The 21,637-nt window shown below is 41.3% G+C and overlaps 1 protein-coding gene across 4 annotated transcripts in view; it reads left to right on the forward strand.

The window, feature by feature from the left end:
• Window positions 1–21,637, forward strand: part of LOC116915235 (zinc finger protein 120-like) — a 31,295-nt gene continuing 9,658 nt past the window's right edge. The window contains exons 1-3 of one of the 4 annotated variants that reach the window (XM_032919627.1): window positions 1–12; window positions 20,748–20,871; window positions 21,066–21,126. In XM_032919627.1, coding sequence (XP_032775518.1) covers window positions 10–12; window positions 20,748–20,871; window positions 21,066–21,126 — 188 coding nt within the window. In that variant the 5' untranslated portion in view covers window positions 1–9. Of the gene's footprint in view, window positions 13–6,097; window positions 6,119–8,891; window positions 8,944–19,059; window positions 20,872–21,065; window positions 21,127–21,637 lie in introns of those variants that run through there. The other 3 variants (XM_032919626.1, XM_032919628.1, XM_032919625.1) reach the window with 3 other exon arrangements.

Consider the following 21,637-nt stretch of genomic DNA (forward strand, 5'->3'; position numbering starts at 1 on the left):
AGTCGGGACATGGTGAGCAGGTGACCACTGCCCAAAACCTGAATTAGCAGTGGACTGAGAAGGGGGAGGCAGGGAGGTGGCCCTCCCATGGACTGGGCATGATGGGAACCAGCCACCTTGCATTCCGGGGTCCTACCATTAGGTGTTCTTCTCATGTGTTCCGCTTTGAGGCAGCATCTGGGAGAATGTTTGGAGCAAGGGTTTCTGTTAGAAACATTTATGGGCAGGATTTTAATTTTAGACCTAGGCTTTGTGCCCTCCAGAACTTGTCCCTTTCCATTTAAAATCAACCTCAGAGGCCAGACTGTAAAACTGGAGAATCTGTGATGTGGATCTTCCATTGCCTTAAAACAGAGGGGTTGTAGATTGCTCTTCTGTTTGTAGGAACTTGATGTTAATTCCAGCCTTTCCCAGAGGGGCTGCCTAGGATGAGGAGTGACTTTAATGTTTATTCAGTTTTTCATTCTCTAATAAAACGGAAAGTAAAGGATTGATCCCCCTTCCTTCTTGCATTTCATATGGTCTGTGAGTTGTATCGTAGGCATTCTGAGCTTTTTGTCTAACCTCTAGTTATCAATGAGTACATACCATATTTATTCTTTTGTGACTGGGTTACCTCACTCAGGAAGATATTTTCTACTTCCATCCTTTTGCATGTGAGTTTCATGATGTCATTGTTTTTAATAGCTGAGTAGTACTCCATTGTGTAGATGTACCACATTTTCTGTATCCATTCCTCTGCTGAGGGACATCTGGGTTCTTTCCAGCTTCTGCTATTATCAATAAGGCTGCTATGAACATAGTGGAGCATGTACCTTTGTTATATGTTGGAACATCTTTTGGGTCTATGCCCAGGAGTGATATGCCTAGGTCTATAAGGACGAATATGTCCAATTTTCTGAAGAACAGTCAAAGTGATTTCCAGAGTGTTTTTACCGGTTTGCAAACCCACCAACAATTGAGGAGTGTTTCTCTTTTCCACATCCTTACCAGCATGTGCTATCACATGAGGTTTTGATCTTAGCCATTCTGACTGGTGTGAGGTAGAATCTCATGGTCATTTTGATTTTCATTTCTCTGATGACTAAGAATGTTGAGCATTTTTTTAAATGAAATTTTCCTTTCTCTTTTTAAAATTTTTTAAAAGATTTTACTATATACCAGTATACTGTAACTATCATCAGACACACCAGAAGAGGGCATCTGATCTTATTTCAGATGGTTTTGAGCCACCAGGTGGTTGCTGGAATTTGAACTTGGGACCTCTGGAAGAGCAGTCAGTGCTCTTAAGCACTGAGCCATGTCTCCAGCCCCAGTGTTTGGATTGTTAATACTTAAATGACTGATTTGGTTTGAGGCTCTCACAATTTTCTCACATATTCTTGTCTCTGCCTCCTAATTTGCTCATTGTCAGCATTTCAGACCATATGATCATTTGATGGAGATGCAATTTAGGGGTTGCCTCTGAGCTATTCGATTTTCCTCATTTGAGAATTCTTTGTTTAGCTCTGTACCCCAAAAGGAAGTTGATAACATTGCTGTTGTGACAGTACTTAATATTAGGGATGAACAGTGCCTTTGTTGTGAAGTCAAAAGATAATTTCTAGAGAAATGGTGGTCTGGTTCCTAGGACTTGTGAACACTGCGTTCCACAGTTTGGTTTGCCTGCTACATTTTACTAATTGTTTAGAAACTGATAGATAGGCGGTGATGGGAAGCACTCTTGAGAGAAAGATCAGTAGCCACTGACGGTAAGAAATAAACAGATTAGAGGGCAGTTTGAGGTATTTTTGTGGTGGCTGTGAAGTCTGTGTTCTTTTTAAATTTTTCATACATACAATCATAGGTAATAATGGTCAAGTTGACATTATGCCTGGCAGAGTTTCCTTAAGTGTTTGATGGAAGCCTGACTATAGTTTGTGCTTTTGTTCATGGCTTTTTCTCTCCGTTCCCTCATTATGTCAGCAAGACTGCACGTAGTCTTGATTATTGTATCTCTGTGTCTTACTGTGTCTGTGTGTTTTCTATTTCTTTATTATTCTATTGATAACTCTGTGTTCTATAAGATGGCACATACCCTGGGATCAGCTTCCCCATCATAAATTGTTGGAATGTTTCTAAAAATACATTTTTTAAAAGAATTATTTATTTTATGTGTATGCATACACTGTAGCTGTCTTCAGATAAACCAGTAGAGGGCATCAGATCCCAATACAGATGGTAGTGAGCCACCCCGTGGTAGCTGGGAATTGAATTCAGTCTACCTGGAAAAGCAGTCAGTCCTCTTAACCACCGAACCATCTTACCAGTGCCAATTGTTTGATATTTTAATTTATAGGTTTTTTTTTTTAAACTGAATTGCTGACTCCATCCTGCCTGAGATTCAACCAGTGAGCTCTTTGGTCTTCTTGTCGCCATGTGCCTCCATTGCTGTCATGGACTCTAATCCTTTACAAGTGCAAGTCCAATTCAATGCTTTCAATAATGATTCCTCTTGGCCATGACCTATTTTATGATATCAGTGAAAATTAACCATACAGTAGGGTTGTGTGGATGATTGGAACACAGTAAATTTCCCCTTCCAACTACACAAACCAGGGAGGAGTTTCTTCTACATTAGCTGTAGAGCAGTTAGCATCAGTGCAAATCCTTTAAGGGTTGGAGTGATCCCAAGATTGACAAGACTAGGCTGCCGTGAGGAATAATCCTGTTAAGAACATTCTCCTTTACTAATAATGAGACCAACGTCAAATGACTTCTCAGCTCTCTCTTCTGGAGAAGATTCTGATGCTAGGAATATTTGTTGAAAGGCGCTTGCTTAAACACAGACTGCCATCTACTATACTTTTAATATGTGTTATACATTATAGTGTGCTCATCAAATCAAAGTCAGCTGGGGTTCTAAATCAGACCCTGTCTGAAACAAAGGAAATAATCAGAACTGTATGTGTGATAGGCTAGCATATTTCGGTTTTTCTTTCCTTTACTAATTAATCTTAATGGTAAAATTTGATTCCAAGATAAATGTTACCTTTTTTTTTTTTTTTTGACTTGTTCTTCATGTACATTCTTGTGATTTCCACATCATACATGGTTTCCAGTGTTCCTGGTATGTTCTGTTAACTGGGTGATAGTGAACTAAGTTACTAACTGAAGAAAGATTCTACTTCTGTAAGCACATGCTATGTACTTAGGCCTTGAACTTGACTATAAAAGCCATCCCCTGCTTTTTAATAAACTGATTTATTTCTTTTATGTATTCAGTTTACATTCTGCACACTGCCCTCCTCCCGGTTACACCCTCCCATAATTCTTCCCCCAGCTGCCTCTCCTTTTCTCCCCTGAGTCGATGGGCCACATTGCATTACGCAGATCTTCTATTTCGTAGGACTAGTGTAACTACAGTATCTTGGTTTCATACTAAGTTCAATGTTTTATTCAGATTCTTGATAGCCTGGTGTGTAGACCCAAAAATGGGCCAGTCAGACGCTCATCAATCATCTAAAATTGATTACCTTACTGTTCATTCCTAATATTAAGTATTGTCAAAGAAGGGAAATTATCAACTTCCTTTTATTCTGTCCCTTTCTGGACTGTGACTTTACCACTTTCAAAGTTCCTGGAGTAGACATTGATATTAAGCTGTGATGAAAAGAGTACAGAATCTTTGATGTAAAGGATTTTCCAATGCCTGGGAAATAGTGAATCACACTGAGTAGAGTTTACCTCAGGGAGAGACTCCCTCCCTCAGGTAAGTAGCATGGTAACCAAGCATCTTAGAGATTAGGATGCTAGAATACACATGGTTGTTCACCCGGATTGTCAGAAAATATGGCTTCAGAAGGTAACACAGGAGACAGCCCTGATTAACCAACAGCCACTAGGCCCATCCCCAGATCACAGAGCAGCCCTTTCACAAGAAGCTTTATGGACCATTGCAGGGTCACAACCACCACTAAGGCCTGGTGTGCCATAAAGGACCGCTTTTCTTTTTGAGAAAAGCATAGATCCGTCAGGTGGGCAGGACATCAGGTGACACCATTTGAAAAGGAAAAACACTGTTGTGGTGAGGACTGGCCTGATTGAGCAAGGCTTTCCATGAGGACTTCATGGATAGAGAATTACATAGCTCCTTCTCAAACTCAGCCACATCTTAGAACCTGTAAGGGCCTGGGGCCTAGGACCTGGGGCCTTTCCCTAAGGCCTTGAGGTACGTATTAAAAATGCAGAGCTTCTTCTCTAAAACCAGGCATATGCTTTTGAGATCTGTTAATGGTCTGGGGCCAGGTCCTTTAGAGAGGGGTTGTCTCTGATGCTGAGATTCCAAAAATTGCTACCACATGGGGCTGAAGACATCAGTTCCAAAGTAGTGGAGGCATGGTCTTTAATGTTAAGAGATGGCCCTCTACTCAGTGAGCCACATTGTTTGATCAGATCCCTCCTTAATTTGTCCATTGTATGGTTGATTCTGCTGACTTCATGGAAATCTCCCATTTCTTTCCATTTTCCTTGTAGGTAGTATAAATGCTGCTGTTCTTAAGAAGCTTCCTTAGCAGAAGCCTTAGCTCCTTGCTACCCCACCCCAGCTTTCATACTTTCTTTTTTTTTTTTTTTTTTTTTTTTTTTTCTTTTTTTTTTAGAGCTGGGGACCAACCCAGGGCCTTGCTTCTTCTAGGCAAGCACTCTACCACTGAGCTAAATCCCCAACCCCGCTTTCATACTTTCTATCTCCTACTTTTTCTATCTTTTGCATCCTCTGAAGCCTTCCCCTTAGTCCTTGAAGAATGGCCCGCTCTTTCAGAGTATTGGTGTAGTTAAGAAATGATTGGTGAAATATATTTGCTGTGTAAATCTCCTAACTGCCAAGTGGCTAAAACAAGTAGTCACCACTCTATCCTTAAATTGTTCAGAATCAACCTTAGGGTGTCTGTGAATTGTTGTCTTTATGCAGGTGAGGGTTAAATGAGTCCATTTGTGCATTTGGGAAAGTGAGTCTTTTGTTTATTCTCTGGGGAGTATAGCTTTACCCTTGAGTGTGCCACTGCCCTTCCTCTTCTAAGCAATTTGGACCCTTTCTTCTGCTGTATATTCTAAATGAGCCCATCCTTTAGTCTAATTCCGGTTCCCAGCAGGTGTCTCTTGCTGGCCCAAAACTGGGATAGTCCCTTGCATAACCATTTCTGGAGCCACCTGATCTGCCTGGTTATTGTCCAGTGCCACTGAGTCTCTTCCCATCTGATGTCTTGGGTAATGAATGCTCATAGTTGTTACCTTCATCATGACATCCAAGAGACCCAAGATTTTGGCTTTGAAAGACTCCCAGCAGGGAGACCCTCACTCAAGTCTCGAGATGATGCATCCCCCTAAGAAGTCACGTGAGACCGTCCTTGCTGTAATAAACATGAGGTTTATTGATAGGAACCAGTACACTGGGGTCGAGACTCATATCCCATGCAGGGGCAGTGGAGTTCGACCCCGAGATGCTGGGAGAAAGGGTATTTAAAGGGAGAAACCACAACCCAAGAGGGCGGGGGTGGTGTCATTGGAAAATCACAAGAAGCTTCCTGTCAAGATTGCTTAACTTTTTGTTCCCTTTAGTTCCTAGGAGAAGCTTCCTGCTTCTCAAGGTTGTTCAAGATTTTAATCTAACTTAATGGTCAGCTAGTTCCTGGAAGAAGCTTCCTCTTATCTTTACTAGATTGGGATCACCTATCTAAGGGCCTTATCTTAAACCCTTTTATCTGGATCCTGGCAGAGCAGGCTCAAGAAATGGGATCCTTTACTTACTTACAGTAGAGGGCAGGGTCTGGAATTTGAGGTATTTAGGGCTTCTTAGGGGTGAGATTCCATTTTTAATCTTCTGACTTTTTGGCTGTATTTTTTATTCTTTGAGCTTCTTTTTCTACCTGGGTATATAGCCTGGTGGACGGGAGCTGTGGCAAAGGCATCTGTGCTGATGTGCTGAGGGATAAAATGCTAAAGAATGGAAAGTTCCTGCCTATTTGAAGGCAGATTGCTTGGGTGGGATCTTGTGGTCTTTTCTGGATGTCTTGAGGCAAAGTCAGAAGTTGAAAAGAACCCAGATATCTTCAACAGAGGAATGGATACAGAAAATGTGGTACATTTACACAATTGAGTATAACTCAGTTATTAAAACAAAGACTTCGTGAAATACTTAGGCAAATGGATGGAACTAGAAAATATCATCCTGAGTGAGGTAACCCAACCACAAAGGAACACACATGGTATGCACAACTGATAAGTGGATATTAGCCCAAAAGCTCAGAATACCCAGAATACAATTCACTGACTATCTGAAGCTCAAGAAGGAGGAAGACCAAAGTGTGGATGCTTCAGTCTTTCTTAGAAGGAGGAACAAAATACACACAGGAGGAAATAAGGAGACAAAGTGTGGAGCAGAGACTGAAGGAAAGGCCATCCAGAGACTGACCCACCTGGGGATCCATCCCATATACAGTCACCAAACTCAGACACTATTGCAGATGCCATGAAGTGCCTGCTGACAGGAGCCTGATATAGCTTTCTCCTGAGAGGCTCGGCCATAGCTTGACAAATATACAGTTGGAGGCTCGCAGCCAACTACTGGACTGGGTCCAGGGTCCGCAATGGAGGAGTTAAAGAAAGATTTGGAGGAGCTGAAGGGGTTTGCATCCCCACAGGAAGAACAACAATATCAATGGAGCAACCCCCCCAGAGCTCCCAGGGACTAAACAACCAACAAAAGAGTACACATGGAGTGACCCTTTGCTTCAGCTACATATGTAGCAGAGAATGGCCTTGTTGGACATCAGTGGGAGGAGTGGCACTTGGGCCTGCGAAGGCTTGATGATTCAGTGTAGGGTAATACCAGGAAGGCAGGTGAGAATGGGTGGGTTTTTCAGAGCACCCTCAGAGAAGCAGGGGAGGGGCTATGTGATAGGGGGTTTCTGAAGGGGAAAACAGGAAAGGTGATAACATTTGAAGTGTAAATAAAGACAATATCCAGTAAAAGAAAAGAAAAGAAAAGAAAAAAAAGAAATGGAATCTTCTACAGAAGATTCCTTGAGACACAGAGCATTCAGGATGAGGATAAATGCACTTCAGGTCAAATGACTGCAGTCAGTTCCTTAAACTGAAACAGGTGTGCACTCTGAGGGATTTTTCTTATTGGAATATTTACTATGGGAACCCATCCCCCTTTTTTTGTGGAGCTCATGAGTTGATAAGAAAAATCTTTATCTAGGCCATATCTTCTGGTGGAAACTTACATATGTAAGGATGATGAAGATGGGAACTCTTTTTCTTTTTCTTCCTGCCATACTCTGGCAAGAGAGATCACTATTTTTGTAGCATTAGAGGTTCCGTGTTAGGAATTCTGGTATATGCTGAAGACCAGCTGAGACATATAGACACGACTGTGTTCTTCAACTTGCCATTGTTGCACTCATTGTCTTACTCGTGGACAACATTCCATGAGACATTTCTCTATATCCACTTCATCCATACATAGAGAGAGCCATGCTTTGTGTTCTGTTCATCTGGAAAACCTCTGCTAATGCAGATATGTGTTTTCACCTCCCACTGCGGAAGATGTGCTGGCTACCAATAGTGCTCCACTGTGATTGGCATCCACTTCCTGCTTTTCTCCCAGGGTTGTCTAGAGTCTCATATCGAAAGAGCAAGGTAAACGCCATTTCTGGAGAATCATTTTGAAGGGAAAGATAAACACCATTTATCTCCACTGAGGCAACTCTTTTGTATCCATTTGTAAGACCAGGCCTAATTTAAAAAACAGCCATAAAGCACCAGCTTAAGAAGTAGTGTCTAATTAATATACAGAAAGTACTGAGACACCAGCTCTAGGAACAGATCATAAAACCTAGAACAAATTCATAAAACCATACCCCCAGAGACCAGCCAGGGGATAACCACAAAAGATGGGAAATATTCTTTCTCAGGATAGGCCATCTCCACTGGGCAGCCCTATTTCATTATATGGTTAGAAGTTCATGACAAAGGCATGCAGACCACCTGTGGCTCCAGAGCGTCATTTGTCTGGGGTTGCTATTTCAAATCATGATTGACCCCTGAATGATGATTGTTTCTGCACAATAAGCCCTCTTTGTTTTTGTATACTATCAGAGTCTGGGGTCTTCAACAATTTTCAGACCCTTACATCGTATAGCAGATGAATATTAGCTACAATTTTCCTTATGCAAATGTGAAATTACAGAAACAAACGTCATATTTTGTGTCCTAAAAGCTCTCTTTAATTATTAATATCCTTGGAACCATTCTGCCAAGGGGTCATGTAGTGAAAATTGGACTTTAGAAGCTATCCATCTTGATTCAAGGGGGTTTAGCATGAGTAGAGGAGAAGGGGAAGAAATAGGGTGGTAGAAAAGAATAGGAAGGGGAAAAAGAACAAGAAGAGGAACAAAAATAACAAGGAGTAGGAGAAAAAGAAGATGAGGAAGAGGAGAAGAAATACACCAGGAAGAGGAGGAGCAGCACTAGGAAGAGGAAGATGAGGACAAGGAGTAGAAGAAGGAGGGGGAATAAATTCCTGCTTAGTGGTGGAAAACAGAAAGGTCGGCTATTGGAGGACAGACAAATGGGATACTGAAACACAAATCTTGCAGATCTAAAAAGGGTCATCTCCTAGAGTACAATGATGGGCCAGAAAACTTGCTACTCCAGTGCCTTCAGCGCACTCTAATCCTAATGGAGGAGCTCATGTCACTCAAGATTCACTGGCCAGTCAGGGCGTTTTTAACGACCCTCCAATCAGGAGAAAAGGAGTGTTCTTCCGGGTTCTTTTGTTCCTGCTGCAAGTTCCACTCTATTACGGAGCAGGCTTGAGTAGTTGGTGTGACATGTTTTGAACTTTGCTGCTGAGTGCCTTACCGGAGTGCCAACCCTGAACTACCAAGTCCAATCATGGTGAGCATGTGACCACTGCCCCTAACCTGAATTAGCAGTGGACTGAGAAGGGGGAGGCAGGGAGGTGGCCCCCCCCATGCATGGGCTTGGTGGGAACTAGCAGCCACCTTGTAGATTCCGTGTGGTCCTAGACATTAGGTGTTCTCATGTGTTCTGTTTGGGTGCTGCATCTGTGCAAAGCCTTTGGAGCAAGGGATTTCTGTTAGTAACATCATGGGCAGGATGCCAAATGCGGAGACCTAGCTTCTCAGTGTCCTCCAGAACTTTTCCCTTGCCGTTTAAAATCAATTTGGAGTGAATTTTGTGGGTGTGATAAACCACACCTCAAACCTGGGTAGCACTGGAATTTAATCTGTTAAGGGAACAGGAGAATCCATGATGTAGGATCTTCCATTGCTTAGGAAATAGAGGCACTGTGGATTGCTCTGGTGCTGTTTGTAGTTTGATGTTAATTCCACTTTTCCCAGAGGGGCTGCCTAGGATGAGGAGTATTCACATATTCAGGTGTCTTTCGTTGGAAACTTCTCCCCATTTTAACATGTAAAATATAGGCTAGAGCAGGTTATTGGGCTGGGGAGGGGAAGGTGGAACTGAAAAGGTTTAGGGAGAAGGAGAGAAGTGAGGTAAGGTGGAGGAAGGAAAATGGAAGTGAAGCAGGTGGCCTACAGCATGTGTATTGGTCCCCAGAACAATGGCCTTGCTTTCTTCTTCATTTAAGTTTCTAAATTCTTAAGATAAAGGGCAGTACCTCAACCGAGTTTTAAAATTACCTATTTGAGTCATGGACTGAACTGTGCATTGCAGTAACAGGGAAAGGATTTGTATGTGGAGCAGGACTTCTGCCCTCAGAACTGTGCAGGAGGAACAGTGTCCTGTGTACAGTGCAGAGTGAAACAGGGTAGGCAACAGCTTGATCACAGACTAACTGAAGTTTAAAGCCTTCATCTGCAGGGCTCACCTTTATGAATAAGTCCTGCCTGACTTAGGGTGTGTAACTTTGTAATGTCCTAACGAGTGTTAATTCATATCTTTTAATGTAAACACACAAGATTGGTGGGTGAGACTCTGGGACCCACTCCTGGAAGACAGTCTTACAACACCTTCCAAGATGTTCCACGAGTGGACAGTAGGAAGGAGAAAGGACCTTTCATTAGTGTTTTCTGAGGTCTCTGTCCTTGGCGTGGAGGGGTAACTACAAACAAAGAGGAACCTGTGTATGAATTGACTTCACTGACAACTTCCTGTGGAAGTGCGGATCACAGGAGACCTGTTTTGTCTCAGTTGCTTGACCAGCACACCTCCAGTAGGGGAGATGCTAAGTTCCTAAGACTTAGCTGTGTGGTTCAAGCTAATGAGGGATATGGGGAGGCCGAGCAGTCAGACACACCAGTGGGAGACAGCAAGCAGTGTGTTCTAGGATTCCCCTTAGACACATCCATTAGGAAATCTGAGGGAGATCACAGTCCCACCGTGGTGAGTGTGAGGACCCCAGAACCCAGACGTGCAAGAGCACACTGGTGGATCTATCAGAGTCTAATGTGTTAGACCAGGATGAGCTGTGATCCACACTGTTTTGTTGGTATATGTGGATCTGGGGAGATGCACTGGGCTTTCTTTCCTCAGTGAGAGGGCATTCCTTGAGGAGGGGAGAATCTGGATTTCTAGCCATTGCTGTGTTGCTGCTACTCTCTCTATGCAGTGCACACACTGAAGCTTATAGTGTGTGGTACACGGACTTGTAGGGAATATTGAGGTCCAGTTTGTAGAAGTTCCAAATGAAATAACTCGACAAGTTCGGTAGGAGTGAAATCAAAGTTTGTGGCTTATCCAGAACAAAAGGTAGTTTCAAATGACCATCAAGTGCTGAAAGGAAAGCATAAATTGGAATGCAAGGAGATTATCACCTTTAAACAGAAGATCCTTTCTATGGACTTGAAATCTTAGAAGATGCCATGAGAGTAACACGCTTTCCTACTAACCCTCCAATTAATGGAAGGAGTAGGCAAAGTGATTCCTAGTCCCAGTAAAAGATTTTACAACTGTTATTCATCTGTGATGGGGTCCAGCCCAGTTGAGAAGCCAGACTCAACAAGACCACTTATTTCTTGTGGGTTGGAAACAAGAAGGATGCAAAGGTCATGGATGCTTGCTCTGTGGTTTCAATTCAGCACTCTTCCAGCCCCATTGATGAGCCTGTTGAGTTCATTACTTGAGGTCATGAGGATGAAGCTTCAGTTGTATTTCCTGACCACATGATGTTGAGATACAAAACATGAGTCATCTGCTGTGGAGAGCTGCATACACAATGTAGAAGTAACCAAAACAACAGCTATGTTACAAGTTGCCCCTTAAAATGTAAGCCACATATGTCTGAGACAGAGCCAAAGGACTTGCCTTTTGACCTGCAGGTTTCTCGCCTTGCTCCATCCCTGTTTATTGGAATGGGAAGTGATATTCTGTGCCATTTTTGTCTTTTATTGTATACTTTTTTGTTTACCTTTCAAATGTTATTCCCTTTCCAGATTCCCTGACGTAAACCCTCTATCCTATCCTCCTCTCCTTCAATATAAGGGTGTTCCCCACCCCAACCACCCTCCCTTCCCACCCTCCTGACTTTCCCTTACACTGGGGGTCGGGTGTTCACCCTTCGTAGGACCAAGGGATTTTCCTCCTATTGTTGCCCAGCAAGGCCATCCTCTGCTACATTATGAAGCTGGAGCCATGGGTTAGTTCATGTATAGTCTTTGATAGTGGTTTAGTCCCTGGGAACTCTGTTGTTGTTATGGGGTGGCAAGCCCCTTCAGCGTTTTCAATCCTTTCTCTAATTCCTCCAACAGGGATCCCATTCTCAGTTCAATGGTTTGCTGCTTGCATTTGCCTCTGTATTGGACATGCTCTTGCTGTGCCTCTGAGGAGACAGCTATATTTGGCTCCTGTCAGCATGCAGTTCTTAGCGTCATTAATCTTATTTAGTTTTGTTGGATATATATGGCTCTGAATGGCTGTTCCTTCTGTCTCTTCTCCAAACATTTCTTCCATATACCCTCCTTTTAAGAAGGAGTTAAGCATCCAGACTTTGCTTGTCCTTCTTGAACATCATGTGGTCTGTGGATTGCATCTTGGGTAATTCGAGCTTTTGGGCTAATATCCACTTATCAGTGAGTGCATACCATGTGTATTTTTCTGTGATTGGGTTACTTCACTCAGGATGATATTTTCTATCTAGTTCAATCCATTTGCCTACAACTTTCATGAAGTCAATATTTTGATAGCTGAGTGGTACTCCATTGGGTAGATGTACCACATTTTCTGTATGCATTCCTCTGTTGAAGGTCATCTGGTTTCTTTCCAGCATTTGCTATTATAAATAAGACTGCTATCAACATAGTAGAGCATGTGTCTTTTTCGTATGTTGGAGCACCTTTTCCGTATATGCCCAGGAGAGGTATACTGGGTCCACACATAGTGGAATGACCAATTTTCTGAGGACCTTTCAGATTGATTTTGAGCGTGGTTGTACCAGTTTGCAATCCCACCAACAATGGAGGAGTATTCCTGTTTCTCCACATCCTCGCCAGCATTTGTGGTTACCTGAGGTTTTGATCTTAGCCATTCTGACTGGTGTGAAGTGGAATCTTAGGGTTGTTTTGATTTTCTTTTCCATTATGAGTAAGGATTCCAATGTGACTAAGCTGAGTATTCTTTATTCAGCTCTGTACTCCATCTTTAATAGGGTTATTTGACTCCCTGGGGTCTAATTTCTTGAATTCTCTGTATATTTTGCATATTAGCCTATCAGATGTAGGATTGGCAAAGATCTTTTCCCAATCTGTTGGTTGCCGTTTTGTCCTATTGACAGTGTCCTTTGCCTTACATAAGCTTTGCAGTTTTATGAGCCCCATGTGTCGATTCTTGATCTTGGAGCTTAAGCCATTGGTGTTTTGTTCAGGAAATTTCCCCCAGTGCCCATGTGATCGAGACTCTTCCTCACTTTTTGTCTATTAGTTTGAGTGTATCTGGCTTTATGTGGAGGTCCTTGATCCACTTGGACTTAAGCTATGGACAGGGTGATAAGAATGGTTCCATTTGCATTCCTGTACATGCTGACCTCCAGCTGAACCAGCACAAATTGTTATAAATGCTATCTTTTTTCTATTGAATGGTTTTAGCTTTTTTGGCAAAGATCTAGTGACCATAGGTGTGTGGGTTCATTTCTCGGTCTTCAGTTCTGTTCCAGTGATCTACCTGCCTGTCTGTGTACCAATTCCATACAGTTTTTATCGCTATTGTTCTGTAATACTGTTTGAAGTCAGAGATGATGATTCCCACAGAAGTTCTTTTATTGTTAAGGATAGTTTTCGCTATCCTGGGTTTTTTGTTATTCCAAATGAATTTGCAAATTGCTCTTTCTAACTCTATGAAGAATTGAGTTGGAATTTTGATGGGGATTGCATTCAATCTGTAGATTGCCTTTGGGAAGATGGCCATTTTTAACCTATTAATCTTTCCAATCCATGAGCATGGGAGATCTTTCCATCTGTTGAGATCTTCTTCAATTTCTTCCTTCAGAGACTTTAAGTTCTTTCACTTGCTTGCTTAGAGTCACACCAAGGTATTTTATGTTATTTGGGACTATTGTGAAGGAATGCCTTTTCTCTAATTTCTTTCTCAGCCTGTTTATCCTTTGAGTAGAGGAAGGCTACTGATTTGTTTGAGTTACTTTTATACCAAGCCACTTTGCTGAAGTTGTTTATCAGGCTTAGTAGTTCTCTGGTGGAACTTTTGGGGTCACTAAAGTATATTATCATATCATCTGTAAATAGTGATATTTTGACCTCTTCCTATCCAATTTGCATTCCCCTCACCTCCTTTTGTTGTCCGATAGTTCTGGCTAGGACTTCGAATAGTATGTTGAACAGGTAGGGAGAGATTGTGCAGCCTTGTCTAGTCCCCGATTCTAGTGGGATTGCTTCAAGTTTCTCTCCATTCAGTTTAATGTTGGCTTCTGGTTTGCTGTGTATTGCTTTTACTATGTTTATGTATGGGCCTTGAACTGCTGATCTCTCTGGGACTTTTATTGTGAAGGGGTGTTGAATTTTCTCAAATGCTTTCTGAGCATCTAATGAAATGATCATGTAGTTTTTTTCTTTGAGTTTGTTTATATAGTGGATTACGTTGATGGTTTTCTGTATGTTGAAACATCCCTGCATCCCTGGGATGAAGCCTACTTTATCATGATGGATGATCATTTTGATGTGTTCTTGGATTAGGTTTGCAAGAATTTTATTGAATAATTTTGTGTCAATATTCACAAAGGAAATTTGTCTGAAGTTCTCTTTCTTTGTTGGGTTTTTGTGTGGTTTGTGTCTGTTTGTATTTTGTGGAATAGTTTGGACAGTACTGGTACGATATCTTCTATGAAGGTCTGATAGAATTCTGCAATAAACCCATCTGGTCCTGGGCTCTTTTTGGTTGGGAGACCTTTAATGACTGCTGCTGTTTCTTTAGGAGGGATAGGATTGTTTAGATGGTTTAGCTGATGCTGATTTAACTTTGGTATCTGGTACTTGTCTAGAAAATTGTCCATTTCCTCCAGATTATCCAGTTTTGTTGAATATAGGCTTTTGTAGTGGGATCTGATGATTATTTTAATTTCCTCAGATTCTGTTGTTATGTCTCCCTTTTCATTTCTGATGTTGTGAATTTGGATACACTCTCTGTGCCCTCTGGTTAGTCTGGCTAAGTGTTAATCTGTCTTGTTGATTTTCTCAAAGAACCAGCTCCTGATTTTGTTGATCTTTGTATGGTCCTTTTCGTTTCTGCTTGGTTGATTTCAGCCCTGAGTTTGATTATTTTCTGCCTTCTACTCCTCTTGGGTGTATTTGCTTCCTTTTGTTCTAGAGCTTTTCTGTGTGCTGTCAAGCTGCTGATTGATGTATGCTCTCTCCTATTCCTTTTTGGAGGCTCTCAGAGCTGTGAGTTTTCCTCTTAGAACTGCTTTCATAGTGTCCCCTAAGTTTGGATATGTTGTGCCTTCTTTTTCATTAATTTCTAAAAGGTCTTTTATTTCTTTCTTTATTTCTTCCTTGTTATCATTGAGTAGAGCTTTGTTCAACTTCCATGTATATGTGGGCTTTCTGTCATTTTTGTTGTTATTGAAGACCAGCCTTAGTCTATGGTGATCTGATTGGATGCATGGGATTATTTTAATCTTTTTATATCTGTTGAAGTCTGTTTTGTGACTGATTATATGGTCAGTTTTGGAGAAGGTACCATGAGGTCCTGAGATGAAGGTATAGTCCTTTGTTTTAGGATGAAATGTTCTATAAATATTTCTTAAGTCCTTTTGGTTCATAACTTCTGTTAGTTTCTCTATGTCTCTGTTTCATTTGTATTTCCATGATCTATCCATTGATGAGAGTGGGGTTCTCCTACTATTATTGTGTGAGGTGCAATGTATGCTTTGAGCTTCAGTAAGTTTTTTTTTCTTTCTTTTTTTTAATAAGAATGTAGGTGCCATTGCATTTGGAGCATAGATATTTAGGATTGAGAGTTTGTCTTGGTGGATTTTTCCTTTGATGAGTATGAAGTTTTCTTCCTTATTTTCTTTGATAACTTTTGGTTGCAAGTCGATTTTATTCGATATTACAATGGCTGCTCCAGCTTGTTTCTTCAGATCAATTGCTTGGAAAGTTGTTTTCCAGCCTTTTACTCTGAAGTAGTGTCTGTCTTTGTCTCTGAGTTGTGTTTCCTGTATGTAGCAAAATGCTGGGTCCTCTTTACATATCCAGTCTGTTAGTCTACATCTTTTTATTGGGGAGTCGAATCCATTGATGTTAATCTATATTAAGGAATAGTGATTTATGTTTCCTGTTAGTTTTGTTGTTAGAGGTGGAATTATGTTTGTTTGGTTCTCTTCTTTTGGGTTCATTGCATGAGATTTTTCTAGGATTTAGTTTTCTTCCATGTTTTGGAATTTTCCACATATTGTCTTTGTAGGGCTGGCTTTTTAGAAAGAAATTGTGTAAATTTCATTTTGTAATAGAATATCTTGGTTTCTCCATCTATATTAATTGAGAGTTTTATTGGATACAGTAGCATGCGCTGGCATTTGTGTTCTCCTAGTATTCTTATGACATCTGCCCAGGATCTTCTGGCTTTCATAGTCTCTGGTGAGAAGTCTGGTGTAATTCTTATAGGTCTGCCTTTATATGTTATTTGACCTTTTTTCCTTACTGCTTTTAATATTCTTTCTTTGTTGTGTGCATTTGGTCTTTTAAGTATAATGTGACAGGAGCAATTTCTTTTCTGGTCCATCCTATTTGGAGTTTTGTAGTCTTCTTGTATATTTATGAGCATCTCTTTCTTTAGGTAAGGGACGTTTTCACTATAATTTTGTTGAAGATATTTACTGGCTCTTTAAGTTAGAAGTCTTAACTTTCTCCTATACCTATTGTCCTTAGGTTTAACCTTCTCATTGTGTCCTAGATTTCCTGGATGTTTTGGACTAGGAGATTTTTGCATTTTGTATTGTATTTGATGGTTGTGTCAATGTTTTCTATGGTATCTTCTGCCCCTGAGATTCTCTCTTCTATCTCTTGTATTCCGTTGGTGACACTTGCACCTACGACTCCTGATCTCTTTCCTAGGTTTTCTATCTCCAGGGTTATCTCCCTTTGTGCTTTCTTTATTGTTTGTATTTCCATTTTTAAATCATGGATGGTTTGATTCAATTCCTTTACCTGTTTGGTTGTATTTTCCTGTAATTCTTGAAGGGATTTTTGTGTTTCCTCTTTAAGGGCTTCTACTTGTTTACTTGTTCTGTGCTGTATTTCTTTAAGGGAGTTATTTATGTTCTCCATCATCATCGTAAAATGTGATTTTAAATCCAAATCTTGCTTTTCCAGTGTGTTTGGAAATCCAGAGTTTGTTTTGCTCAGAGAACTGGGCTCTGATGATGCCAAGTAGTTTTGGTTCCTGTTGATTAGGATCCTGTGCTGGTTGTCTCTGGTGTTAGCTTGTGTTGCTGTCTCTGACAGTGGCTTGACCCTCCTGTAGGCCTGTTTTCTTTCAGCTGAATCTGGGAACAGAGACCTACTCCTGGGTTTTTTTGACCTGAAGCCTCCAGGCGGGTTGCTGGCACAGAAGTGTTGGTCTTACCTCTGCTCATGGTGTGTAGGCTATCCTGGTGACTGGCTTTCAGCTTTTGGCACAAGCAGAAGCCGGAAGTTTCCTGCCCCTGACTGCTTCTAGGTCCCTGTGCCCAAAGGGCACAGATGGCTCTAAGAAATTTCCTCTTGTGTGAAGAATGTGGGTGGAAAGTAGTTGGTTCCCCTGAGTTCTCAGGATTGTTTGCACTTCTGAGTGTCCAGTTTTCTCCCCTACAGGTTTTGGGTAGAGGGAGCTGTGGGACCAGTTCAGTTCAGTTCCAGGCTCCAGCAGAAACTACTAGCAGGTTCCTGCCACTGACTGCAGCTCTATTCCTGTATCCAGAGGCTACTATGCAAGTTCCCCTTGGGCCATGAATGTGATCAGAAGTGGGCAGAAGTGGCGGTCTGTCCTGAGGTCTCAGATTTGTCCTCATTTCTGGGAATTTAGCTCTCTCCCCTACGGGATTTGGGTGCTGGGACCTGTGGGATTCATTCAGTTCAGTTCCAGACACAGCCAGAAACCAGAAGTGTCCTGTCCCAGAAGTCTTCTGCCTTGTGTGTCCTGAGGACACCAGACGGATTGCTTGGAACAGAAAAGTTGATCTTACCTCTGCTCTCAGGTGTGACTCCTTGTGACTGTCTTTCAGCTCTCAGCACAGGCAGAAACTCGAAGTGTCCTGTCCCTGACTGCTCCTAGGTCCCTGTGCCCAGGGGGCACAGATGTCACTAGGAGGTTTAATCTTTGGTCAGATAGGTGTGCAGTAAGTAGTTGTCTCCTGTGAGTTCTCGGGATTGTCCACACTTCTGAGGGTCCAGCTGTCCCACCCACAAGATTTGGGTGGAGGGAGCTCTGGTACTGGTTCAGTTCAGTTCCAGTTCAGTTCAGGAATCAGCAGGTTCCTGCCAGTGACCACTCCTATATTCCTGTATCCAGGGGACACTATGCAGGTTCCTTTTGGTTCAGAAATGTGAACAGAAGTGGGCAGAAGTGGCGGTCTCCACTGAGGTCTCAGGATTGTCCACACTTCTGGGAATTCAGCTCTCTACCCCATGGGATTTGCCATTTTATGTGATAAAGATATAACTTGCTTTCAGACTTTAGAGTATGTGACAGTCTAAAGATTGTCTTGAGGGTGACAGGAGACTTTGGACATTTGAACACTGTACATGCTGTAACAGACTTTAAGGGTCCTTGATGTTAGATTAAATGCATTTTTGTCATGGAATGACCATGAACCTATAGAGAGCATGGTCTAGCGTAGTTAGGTGGATGAAAGAGCATCCAGATAGTATGTTGACTTTAAACATTTGTTTCTTGTTGGTGGACTTGTTGGTGAGAATATGTGGAGAAGGACTCCTACAAGAGGCAATTCCTTATTGGGGTGGGATTTGAGTGTCTATAGACTTAATCAATAACCACTTATTTCTGTTATTCTGTTTTCCTTGAAATTCATCCTTCAGCTTCCTTCTCGTGTCCTTCCTTCCTATCCTGCCTTCCTTTTAATAGGCTCTGTCCTTAAATCATATGAGATACAGAAGAAGCAATGCTAAGCTATTTTGCTTAACTAATGTTTTCATATTTTTCAAATTTGGTTTTGGTTTTGAAGACAATGTTTCTCTTTGTGGCTGTGGGTATCCTCAAAGTAGGCTTATGCTAGTCAGGCCTTGAATGTAGGGATCAAATTGATTCTGGGTTCTAGTGCTGGAATCAAATGTGGGCCAACATGTCTGGCCTTTCTCTTTTATTGATATACATGGGCCTGGAATGAATGTGTCTTTATATGTCAAGCATATGCTTTTGTGCTGAACTTACCCCACATTTTTATTTTTGAAATTTCATAATCATCATCACTCTATTTCCTAGGGTACCATGTACTCATGATGTTAATACTTCTGAGTCCTGGGTTCGGTCCCCAGCTCCAAAAAAAAAAGAAAAAAAAAAAAAAACTTCTGAGTCTTCTCAGTCATTGCAGGGCATTCACTGACCTTCTTTCTACCTGTCGTGTTTGTTTTGACTTTATGTTAGAAAGACTATGAGTCTTTTGCCTATATGCATGAATATACACCTCAGGTGTGTCTAGTCCTCAGAGTAGCCAGACAATGGTCTGACACCTGCTGAAAGTAGAATAATGGATAGCTGTGATCCTGCTGTAAATACAACAGTTCACCTCACTTATTTGTAGGACCTGCAAGATCTCTTCCTGAAGCATGTAGCCTTTTCACTACCCTGCTTTAAGTTCCTGACAGGTACACTTCCAGTCCCTGCCCTGGTTCCCTTGTATGGGGGAACAGTGTCACACAATAGAACACACACACACACTGACACACACACACACACACACACACACACACACACACACACACACACACACACTAATATGTTTATCCTGACTTATGTCTCATCCAAGCTTCCCACAGCTAGTGTGTCCTCTCCGTTACTCTTTGCTCGACGCTCTATATCTGCCCTTAGCTTAGTTGCCCAGTTACCTTTTCATTGCTCACCACCATAAAACTACTCTCAGCTTAATTGCATCTCTAATCTCCAACCTGGGGTTGCGGCCAATGAACACTCCTCTGGACATCTTACATGGTTGTCGACTCTCTCTCCAAAGCAAGACAAATCTCTCTTTCCTGTCTCCTGCTTCTCTTTCCTCACCTTTGGGAACCTGGAATTCTCACCTTTTCTACCCTTTCCATTGGCTGCTGTCAATGGATCTTGATCGATCAAAATCCAATTAGAGACAAGGAACTGCAGAATTTATGTGCAGATTCCCAGTCAAAGCATGAGATCCATGCCCTATACTTCACTGTTGAGCCATCTCTCCTGCACTGTGTTGTTTACATCTAATCAACTTTCATATAGCTAAGATTTTCTTCTGCCTAATTGTAAAGTTCTTTTTTTTTCCCCCGGAGCTGAGGACCGAACCCAGGGTCTTGGGCTTGCTAGGCAAGCGCTCTACCACTGAGCTAAATCACCAACCCCCTGCCTAATTGTAAATGTTTAAACATATATTCCCTTTTGGTAATATCTTGTTAATCTTACAATTTGTACCTGTGGGCCTGAGGTTTCTGGAAGATGACTATAGAACTGGATTTTATGTATAATACTCTTATAGATTTAAGGAAAAACCTGAGGTCTTTCTATATTTCTGGTTTGGTTAGTCAATTCTGGTAGAGGATACAGGGTCTTACTATGTACCTTTGGCTGTTCTAGAACTCATTATATACCCCACACTGGCATCCGACTCAATGTGATAATTCTGCTTCTGTCTTCTTATTGCAGTGTTAAAGGCATAGGACAATAGACCCAGCTTTTAACTGATTTTTACAGTCAGTAATTGTTAGTGTTAATACAATTTCTTCGATGTGTGGTAAGCACTATTGATCTTGTAGAGCTTGTGTCCTCTTTACATATGTAGGTGTCATTTCACTAGAAAGGCTACATCCTATTGAACAGGCTGTGAAATGACAGGGGTGAACCTCATTAATACATTTCCTTAAAGTATGTATTGGTAGTTACAGTAGAACTTTGGAGTCAAGAAATAAGTCTGATAGTCCCCATAATTATATGAACACATTGTTTATGAAGAATACATGCCCAATGTTGTCTCTATCATGCTTTCTTTTGTACCCATGTATGGGATACTCGAGAAGACAGTGACTTATGAGGATGTGCATGTGAACTTCACTCAGGAAGAGTGGGCTTTGCTGGATCCCTTCCAGAAGAAGCTCTACAAAGATGTCATGCTGGAGACCTACAGGAACCTCAATGCTATAGGTAAGAGTATAAATTCCCTTTCCTGTTTTAAAATTGGAGAAAACCCTTCTTTGTTTTGAAGCACTTCTGTAATTTCAATTGAGATGGGTAGAGAATTTGGTGAGTAAAGCATGCATGACTTTAAGATTCACTGAACATTGTAACTTACATTTTCCATAATTTCCATTCATCGTTTTTCTCTTACTCTATTTCAGGCTTTAATTGGGAAGACCAAAATATTGAGGAACATTGTCAAAGATCTAGAAGACAGAGAAGGTACTTCTTATATGCAAGCTCATACAAATATGCCTCTGAAGAAATTTTAATGTGTGCTGAAAGTTTGAAAGTAAAGCAACAGTGTAAATAAGAACTGCTTTAAATATATTGGTGATTGATACATTCTAACAAAACCATGGTATTTCGTGTGCTTTTATCTGATTTGTTTTTGCAATGCAATTTTTTAAGAAAGTGGACTTGGAAACAATGCCTTAGTGTACATCACCATTTGAAAGACAGCCCTATTACAACTACACTGTACAACTGGCAATACATTTCTGCTAATTTTGTAAAGGCTCCACATGTTGAATGGTTGACAAATACATGTCGAAAAGCTTCTAATTAGCTTATTCAGATATTAATAGTGATATTGTTAGATTTAGTGAAATTGGCAGATTATTTGTTGTAAGAAGGATGTTGTGCATTAACCTCCATCCCTATATCACTTGTCTATGAAGAACAAAGTGTTAAATTATGTGAATGCAATGTGTTCATCTTCCTTTCATAGATA

Source organism: Rattus rattus, chromosome 14 (genome assembly GCF_011064425.1).
Source record: "Rattus rattus isolate New Zealand chromosome 14, Rrattus_CSIRO_v1, whole genome shotgun sequence".
Taxonomy (NCBI): Eukaryota; Metazoa; Chordata; class Mammalia; order Rodentia; family Muridae; genus Rattus; species Rattus rattus.